The sequence below is a fragment of the Rhodamnia argentea genome, chromosome 10 (genome assembly GCF_020921035.1).
Source record: "Rhodamnia argentea isolate NSW1041297 chromosome 10, ASM2092103v1, whole genome shotgun sequence".
NCBI classification, from domain to species: Eukaryota; Viridiplantae; Streptophyta; class Magnoliopsida; order Myrtales; family Myrtaceae; genus Rhodamnia; species Rhodamnia argentea.
The window spans coordinates 19,184,556-19,193,710 of record NC_063159.1 but is presented as its reverse complement, the minus strand read 5'-3'; the positions used below and the strand labels follow the sequence as shown (position 1 = coordinate 19,193,710).

At 41.2% G+C, this 9,155-nt stretch overlaps 2 protein-coding genes across 2 annotated transcripts; one reads left to right on the top strand and one right to left on the bottom strand.

Moving 5' to 3' along the window:
- Positions 1–1,594: 1,594 nt before the first annotated feature.
- LOC115747643 (F-box protein At3g07870-like) lies at positions 1,595–3,809 on the top strand. Its single transcript, XM_030683869.2, has 2 exons — positions 1,595–2,357; positions 3,003–3,809. The coding sequence occupies exons 1-2, from the start codon at positions 1,679–1,681 to the stop codon at positions 3,572–3,574; spliced, it is 1,251 nt and encodes a 416-aa protein (XP_030539729.1). The 5' UTR covers positions 1,595–1,678; the 3' UTR covers positions 3,575–3,809.
- Positions 3,810–7,530: 3,721 nt separating this feature from the next.
- Positions 7,531–8,915, bottom strand: LOC115747644 (neurofilament heavy polypeptide-like). Its single transcript, XM_030683870.2, has 2 exons — positions 8,772–8,915; positions 7,531–8,351 (listed from the first exon to the last, which is right to left on the bottom strand). Exons 1-2 carry the CDS (start codon positions 8,784–8,786, stop codon positions 7,812–7,814), a joined length of 555 nt encoding a protein of 184 aa, XP_030539730.1. The 5' UTR covers positions 8,787–8,915; the 3' UTR covers positions 7,531–7,811.
- Between the last annotated feature and the right edge of the window lie 240 nt (positions 8,916–9,155).

The following is a 9,155-nucleotide window of genomic DNA, read 5'->3' as shown; positions in this document are numbered from 1 at the left end:
TGATTTTTTAAAGATTTCCAATTTTTTTCTAAATTTTTTATTTTTATTTTATTTTATTTTTATTAGGTTGAGGGGAAAATGAGGAGATAACTGAAAGGAAAAAATGAGAAATGTGAGACTTTATTCTGTTTTGTGATTCCAAAAAGTGATTACTTTTTTTAGAACCAACTTTTTTTTTGTTCCGGATTTTGCTCTAAAACCGATTCTAGAAACAGAATCAGAATCAGAATTATTTACGTTACCAAATAAAGGGACTCATCTTTTTTTACTCCAAGGAATGGAATCAGAGAACCAAAATGGTTCTCATGCAGGCCCTCAATAATTTTCCTTTGTATTTGTTGTCAATAATACTAATTATCCTGTCGACCATCCATACTTGCCAATCAAGAATATCCACTAGGAGAATTGTTCAAAAAGTCCTAAGCTTATTTTACGGCGATCAATTCAATCATAAACCTTTTAATTGTGTCAATTTAGTCCTAACATTTTGATGATTTACCAATTTCGTCATAAACATTTAATGATTTGCTAATTTAGTCATTCCGGTCAATTTTAGCCTCAAATTGTCCATGTGGATGTCGACGGGCCACCATCCATCCTACATGGCATGTCAAGACCGACGTAGACGAATTTTGCATTTTTGTCAAAAAAAAATTCCTTTTTCTCCTTTCTTTTATTTTTCATTTTCTTTCCTTTTGGATTGTGGTTAGTACTGGGTCATGGCCGGTGACGGGCCACATGCGAGGGTCAAGTCCTCACCAAAGGCTACGAGGGCGATCGCCTGTGGGCCGTCGCCAGCATGGTCGAGTATCGGCCACATGCGAAAGGGAAAGAAAAAGGGAAAAAAAGAAAAGAAATGCAAAATCTATTCATTTTTGCACTGTATACACTACATAAAATAGTCGGCGTCTATGTTAGCGATTTTCAGCTAAAATTAGCTAGAAGGATTATCAAGTTGTCAAAAGGTTTAGGGTTAAAGAGAAATGCTTTCCTAATAGACAGTCAGAAATGATACAATTTCAATCATAGATACATACACCATCCATGCGTGTTTTACATAAAGTTTTCATTGATTGGAATATCGTGTAGTCGAAAAGAATTAACACTACCGTCACATAGTCGAGCTAACATCTTTCAGGGTTAAATTGACAGATCATTAAAAGATTTAGGATTAACTTAGCATAATTGAAAATTTTAAAATCAAATTGACAAAATTAAAAGATTTGTTAGCAAATTTTGCTTCGCTGGGTGTTTTCTTAGTACAATTCGACGACAATTTTTTGGTTCCTGCTCCTTGCGTACACAATCACCACGAGGATTCAGAAAACGACAAAGTAATACATTGGAATTTAATGTCGCACGTCGAACGCTAAGGAGAGTTGGACCTAAAAAAGAAAACGGTAATGAGAGGTAAAAAAACTCACTATAGATGGAGCCCAAATTTAAATTATTCAATTTGCTAGTTTGCCCTCCAAAATTATCCTATTTGTCATTTCGTTTCCCACCTTGATTTCCACGTCTGCTGATTGGTCCTTCTCGTTTGACCAGCTTCCCCGTAAGCTCGCCGCCATAACAGTGTTCGTCATCTCCGAAAGATCCGAACCAACATAGTCATCCTCACTCCTCTTTGTCTTCATCAATCCTTTCTTCACCGTCAATCTGATGCCAGCCCTCCTCCATGGAATCAGAGCCAGACTCCGGTTCGCAGAGCAAGAATGGACGAAGAGATCGCCCGAGAGACCATTCGCCCTCACCGTCACAGTCACATGGCGTCACCATCGACACTCTCCCTCGCGAGATCGTCATCCACATCCTCTCGATACTCCCCACGCCGTCTCTGTTCCGAGCCCAGTTCGTGTGCCGGTCGTGGCGAGCCCTGGCGCGAGACCCGCTCCTCCTCCAGCTCCACCGACCTGGCGCGGCGTCCTCCCACGACCCCTCCCTCGTCTTCCACTGCGACCAACCCCTCCGGAGCCAGCTCTACTTCGTCGACGACGTCTCCGGCGGCAACGGAAGGAATTGCCGGGCGAGAAAATTCCACCCTCCGCACAGCGTCATCCCGCCGGAGTTCGACGTCGTCGGGTCGAGCGAGGGGTTGCTCTGCTTGGCAAATGCCCTGAACAGCGACGAGGTCTACGTGTACAATCCTCTCACGGGGGAGTACAGGGAACTTCCTGACTCAGACGCTTGCCAGTGGAAACAAGAGATGGTGTTGGGGTTCGGGTTCGACGTTACCGAGAAGGACTACAAGGTGATCAAGATCGTGTATAGGATCACGAGTCGCAATCATCGTGTTTTCTTGGACAATTCCGAGGTTCAAGTCTGCACCTTGAGAAGCCCGACGTGGAGGAGATTAGGTAACAGTTGACATGCCTGCAAAATGTTCGATTGAAAACCTCACTGCTTAGTCTCTCTCTTTCTAATGTAAACGCCATTGTCTCAGTTCACTCATTTGCTCTTGGGTAATCATCTGTACGTATATCGCATCTCAGTTTCCTATTAAATGTCTTCTGTTCATAGGATGAGTAATGCTTGGTATCCAAAGTCTACGCAGAAACTGGTGAACAAAATTCTGTGTTCCTGCAATCACCGTATCACGAGACGGTGCGAAATTATCCAAAGTCTTCGCAGAAACTGGTGTACAAAATTCTGTGTTCCTGCAATCACCAATCACGAGACGCTGCGAAAGTTCATATGCTGTCAATGGGACTTGTTTTGTATATGTAACCTTGTTCAAAAGCAAAAGAAAGATCCTAATGTGCATATCTATTGCCTATGTTTGCTGGTGTTGGACATTATCAAAACCCATCCTTCCACTGTGTAACTTCAAGAAAGTAGATTGCTTAATTATGCTAGTCATATTTGATCCACTCATTTTCATGAATCTTGGCGAGTCCAGTGTCATCTGTTTCTAAAATTGATGGATGGGAATACTCCTAGATACAAACCAATTTACTTGGGGAGTTCCTTATATTTGTTTGGGGTCGTTACTTTGATATCAGGTAACGCAACTCGTTATTTGGAAGCAACGCCCACTCAGCCTCTTGTTAACAGAAAACTCCATTGGACCGCTTCAAGAGTCAGGCGTCGGACCGACAGGATCGTATCGTTCGACTTGTCCGATGAAAAATTCAGGAATGTCTCAGAACCAGAATGCGAGGATTTCTGGAGGAGCAACCTTGATCTGGTGGAGCTCGGAGGTTGTCTTTCTGCAGCTGTTCTGTCCTCGAGTGGAGCGTTAGAGATCTGGGTCATGAAGGAGTACGGCATGAAGGAGTCGTGGATTAAGGACTACAGCATTGGATCTTACCTGCCCAAGGGGCTCCAGAGCCATGAACATGAGGAAACCAAAGACCCATCTTGCAAGATGTCCAGAATTCTGATGCGCAAAAGGTACGGATTATATGTGAGGGTCCTGGGGATGTTGAGGAATGGTGATATCTTGTTGGAGTACCATAACAGAGCTCTGGTTCGTTATGACCCGAATTGCGACAAAGCCGTTGATCTTGTGTTCGAAGGGCTGCCAAAGTGGTTCGATTCCATTGTCTATGTGAGCAGCATCAGTAGCGTTTGAGTGACAATTTATTAGCGGGTAAGTAAAGAGGTCCATCTCAGTTGCATGTAACTACTCTCTTCTCATTGGTCCGTCTTTATATGGTTTATATGGTGACTAATCATGCTTTTGTAGACTTACAGTAATGATTTTGTGAATAGGAGGGATTGCATCAATTTATTATGCTTATGCAACACGCGTAGGAAAGTATCGCAATTCACGTAATTGGAAGGATGTTACAACAATGAGTGGAAAAACTCGTACTTAAATGACGAAGTCATTGATATAGCCGTGAATATGACATGTTCTAAAAGGCGATCCACTTTAATTCGGACACATTGTGGGGTCACTTGAAGAAGGTGTCTAAGGCTCGGTCGGGAGGTGCTTCAAGGCCAGAATGTGTTCTGAGTACCTATTGTTCAGATCGATCTTCAGTCTGGACAATGGACTGTCATTCTCGGTCCACTTGGGAAGTCTGAGCCTATCCACGCCTATTCCCTTAGCAACTTCATCCGTTTTGCTGTTGAATAATGCGTGTTCTGTCATGTGAGGCATGCTTTTATGCAATTTTAGCTTACAATGAATAAAACGTGCGGAGAACTTATCCGTGGTTCGGCTCACAGCTCGATTGATCAAGTTCAAATTGGTACGAGTCATCCCTGATCGATCAGTGGCGAGTTTTCGACATTACAACATTCTTCAGGTGTTTAGTCATGTGATTTACGTTTGCATTTGTTCTAAAGGATAATTGCTTAAAATTCCTAAACCTATTTCACGGTAGCCAATTCAATCCTAAACTTTTCAGCTGTGCAAATTTCGTCATAAACGTTGTGACGAATTATGTTTGCCAATTTAGTTTTAAACCTTTAAATTGTGTCAATTTAGTCCTAAACATTTGAAGTTTACTCAATTTATTCCTAAAACTATTATTTGGATAATTGGCGAAAATGACTACAATGACAAATTATCAAAAGATTTGAAACTAAATAGGCAAATAGTCAAAAAGTTTATAACTAAATTGGCGCAATTGAAATGTTAAGGGCTCAATTGACCGTCGTACAACAGGTTTAGAACTTTTTGGACAGTAATACCTTCTTTCTTACCTCTGCTTTGTGGTATATGCGAAGAGTTAACATTGAATAAATGTCGGTTTCGCCGACCATATTTTTCCATACGGAGTCCGGGCGATTTCAGTTCTTTATCCTCTCTTTTAGATTTTTTGGCATTCAAATTCAAGCTCTTGGGTGCATTAGGTTCAACTTTTCTAAGGGGCTTTGGGCCTTGGGGAAATACATAGGTGTTTGGCAACTTTTTTCAAGGAGCATTTGGTCAAATGTCAAAGTGAAATTGTTGAAAGCCCAATGTTTTTCAAGGGGCTTCGGGCTGAAAGCCCCTTGGTGAAATACAGGGGTGTTTAGCAACTTTTTTCAATGAGCATTTGGTCAAATGTCAGCTTTGGAAATGCTGAAAGACCAATGCTGGTAAGAACCAGCACCTAGGCTTTTTTCTTCCAAAACTATCCTCATCAATTCTTCCAAACTTCGATTTTGTCCCTTATCTTCTTTCCTTTTTTATTTTATTAGAAAATTTGAAAAAAGGAAAATGAAACCCTAAGGTGATGGCCGCCTGGGGTCCCTTGGGCCGCGCGACCCCAGGTGGCCGTCGCCATGGGACCCCCTCCCGACGATTGCCGCCTTGGTCGCACGGCGTAGGCAACCTTTGTTGGGGATTGCGCGACCCCTAGCGACCTCGGCCCACGGAGCCAAGGATGGCTCACCGGCAGCCTTAGCCTAGGGTTTGATTAATTTTTTTATTTAAAAAAGGAATATCATACACAAAGCCCCTTTGCAAATTTTTTTGGCCAAACATTAGTTAGCCCAAAGTTGTCTTCCAAAGCCTTTCTTTACCGAATGCCATTTGCATTTTTCCAAAGCTCTTTAGGCTAAAAACGTATTTTCATTTCCCCAAAGCCAAACCAAACCCACCGACATGTTTTGGTGGCATCGTTTTCTGAATAATAAATGGAAAGGAAGATCATCTAATTACATTTAAGTGTTCCTCACATTTTACGATAGGTTTAGCATCCTTTGGTAGCGAGCTTCGTCATATATCATTCACAATCCCTTCTCATTACATACATTAGGAGAGTTTCTTTCCTTTGACCAGTGAAAGTTTACTTACACATATACCTCGTGGGTTCCTCTCCTGGGACTTAAAATAAGACCTTACGTTTATACATGGAGATTTAGAATTACATTATGAGGAATAAGAAGAAGGACGTGTTGCTAATAGGACGGCACCGTTATTTATAATTAACAACGGTGCAATTCTGACCACGCATTTGTTTCGCAAGTTCATGGCAACCGGTTGAATTTGTGGAGTAATTTATATGTAAATTTTATATGATACACATACTTTATTTACTTTTACGGTGGAAGCCAAAAGAAAAGGGGACAATGGCAGGCTGAATGTGCTTGTTCAAATTGGTCATTACGTTGATAAAATAAATGAAAATACTAATGTGGTCGACAAGTCGCCATTAAATAGTGATGCAATGTCAAAACTTTTTAACAAGTATAAGACAGAACAAATGTAGAAGCCACATTTGGCGCTTTAGAGAATTTCAATCGTTCACATGGAAAAATGGATTAGACCTGTCATCATAGCTATTCTCAAAATAATTTTTGCAGTCAAGGAAGAAGTGCGTCTTTTTTAATCGTTACTGGTAGTTATTATTATTTGGTTTTGAAGAAAAATACTTTACTATAAATTGACTTTTAATCCATAAGAAACGGCGTAGGTTTCGGATGTCACATGGTTAAATGAATTTTCTCAATGAACCAAGCAATGAAGTTATATCAGATAAAATTTGTATAGTATTTTATTGTATTTTCTTTTTAACTTTAGCCTTGACTTATGCAATCCTAATATTAATCTCGTAATTTTTTAGATCCTTGCACATCGTCCTCTATGAGATTTTCATCTATCATTATACATAATCGATATCAGCGTTCTTAGTTCTAGTCACTCCAAAGCAACTTGATTTGAGAAAAAAGAATGAGGATATATCTGAATGCACAATGATTTCATTATTAGTCTCAAAGCCAATATTTTTATTTTTTATTTTTCTCATCATTGAACTAGAATTGATCTTTCTAATCACATTAACTAATTTGTTTTTTTGCTGGTGATAACATAGTTCTGCTTGTGATTACATATATTTTGTTTTGAATTTATTCTGGAAATTATCGGCTTCTTTATGTTATTTTTCTCTTTTAATAGTATGGAATCTCACGGGATATGAGGGAAACAAATCGAGTGAATTTTTTCAAGAAAACTAGTTAAACAAGTCGACAGGCTTCATTGAAAAATTTTTAGGTGGAGAACCCACCGTTTAGATTTGGAATCTAACGGCGCCGCCAACTACTCTTCCCTAAGAAAGAATTGATAAAGACAGCATGAAATGACAATTTTTCCTATTAGAAAAGGTACTGTTGAAAGTAGTGTAAGTAAATCCTCGAATCCTAAATTTCTAATTCGTATAAGCAGGTTTCTACTAGGCTTCTAGCTCGCCTAAACTAGGCTAATAGAGACTATAGTCTCATTTTGTTCGTAAATGAGAAACCGAAGCTCCACCTCGAAAGACAACTCTGGCCTGCCTTGCAATCCATTAAATTTCTCGAGGTTAATATCGTGATCGCAACAGGGTGGAACATATCGAATATGCAATGAAGATTTATGGGTGCGCGAACAAAGCTTTGATCTTGCTACAACCCGGAGAGAGATAACTTACATATCTTGCGCTTCGAGCTATATCGACCTCACGTCGGTCTTTAATGTTGGTAACCTTGATCGGATCAACTGTAGACTTTCTTTGTCAATGTTCTGTGCTGCAATATCGATCATTGCAGCTAAATGGAAGTGTTAATTGTCTGTCCATCTCATATGAAGCAGAAGACTACTAAAGAAAGGGGGAGTCAGGGGAAACTCAAAAATCCCATCACTTAGGCAAAACATCCCTCATCTCATGCCACAGATGCACCAGTTGCCTGTTCAATCTGCTAGGTATGCATATGATATGAAGCAAAGTCTCTACAAGAGTGAATATACAATCCATGACACAGCGACTCTTATTATCATACCAACCAAATTTAATAAGTACACCAACATGCAGACCAAAGCATCAAGCTAGGGATTTAATCCTCACACAAACCTCCATCACTCAATCGGATCACTCTCCTCTCGTCACACTTGATTGCTACTCGGTTTTTTCAGCCGCAACTGCTCCGCCATCTTTCGCTTCGACTGCCGGTTTCTCTACTTCCTTGACCACCTCTCGTGGATTTTCTGCTTCAGCTTCTGGCACCGAAACATCAACAGCTGCTGCTGATACCTCTTCTTTCTTCTCCTCCACCGCCGGCTCCTCAGCCTCCTCTGGGGTCTTCTCAACTGTGGACTCCAGCACTACCTTCGCAGTCTCCTCCACAATAGACTTCGGCTCGGTCTCAGTTCCTACTTTTGGAGCCTCCTCTGCAACCGTGACTTGCTTCGGTGTTTCCTCTTCAGTCTCCACCACGTTCAGCTCTTGTGTGACAACTTTGGCCTCTCCTGTGAGCTCTCTAGTCTCAGCTTCTTCCGACGGTGTTTCGGCCTCGGTGGTCACCACTGCTCCAGTAACTTTCTCCTCCTTTGGCTCCTCAGGAAGCGTCTCTCGTGTGGGCAGCTCGACCACCTCCTCTTCAGGCTTGATTGTTTCTTCAGTTTTCTCCTCTGGAAGCGCTGTGTTCACTGACTCGACCTGCATGACATGGTAGTCCTTGCTCTCAGTCATATTCCGTGATGAACTATGCGTACAAAGGCTCGTTCACCGTATGTGTGAGCGAACGATTCTATTTAAACGCTAAATACGACCCACCAGTACCGTCTACCACATCACTTCCAAACGAGTTTCTGTAGACCGCCCTCTATCTTAATTCTCAAGCATTTCTCATCTGCAATCGTGAGAGTTGGGGCTTTGCAACTCGAGATCTGGGTGTCTAGGACATTACGCATGCAGGTTGCTAGAGCTGAAAACTGAAATGTTTCATTGGATCCAGTCCCTATAGTATCTTTGCAGAAAACATATTTTGCTGATGTTTTTTGCTCGAACTCCACTCAATCTAAGAAGGACAAGAACAGATGAATATAGCAAGGGAATGCACTGAACAGGGGAAGTTACCTCAACAGATGCCATAGTAACTTCAGAGAAACTGGTTTGTTTCACTACAGGGAAATGAAAGGCAAACAAAATTTGGGAGTGGAAGAGGGAAGGAGTAGGAAAAGGAGAATGAGCTGGTTGATGACATGAATGGAGAGAGAGGTTTATATAGAAGATGTCAAGAGGAAAAGCCAGCTGATTAGACTGGGGGTTCGTCACTCACTTGGAGAATGTGGCTCTTGGGATTTTGACACTTTCTCTTGCAGTAATTTTAAACACCCTAACACTGCTGGTGAAAAGCAAGTGAAACGAATCTAATGAAAGAATTTGCAGACTTCAATTACAGAAGTTTTATTAACCATCAACATCGGCACGGATAGTCATTTAACTCATTTATATCTTGCG

Excerpts from the sequence above, each read along its gene's own strand:
- LOC115747643 (XM_030683869.2), top strand. The coding sequence starts at position 1,679 with ATGGAATCAGAGCCAGACTCCGGTTCGCAGAGCAAGAATGGACGAAGA. Across the intron at positions 2,358-3,002 it reads CCCGACGTGGAGGAGATTAG|GTAACGCAACTCGTTATTTG; the intron begins GTAACAGTTGAC and ends CTTTGATATCAG.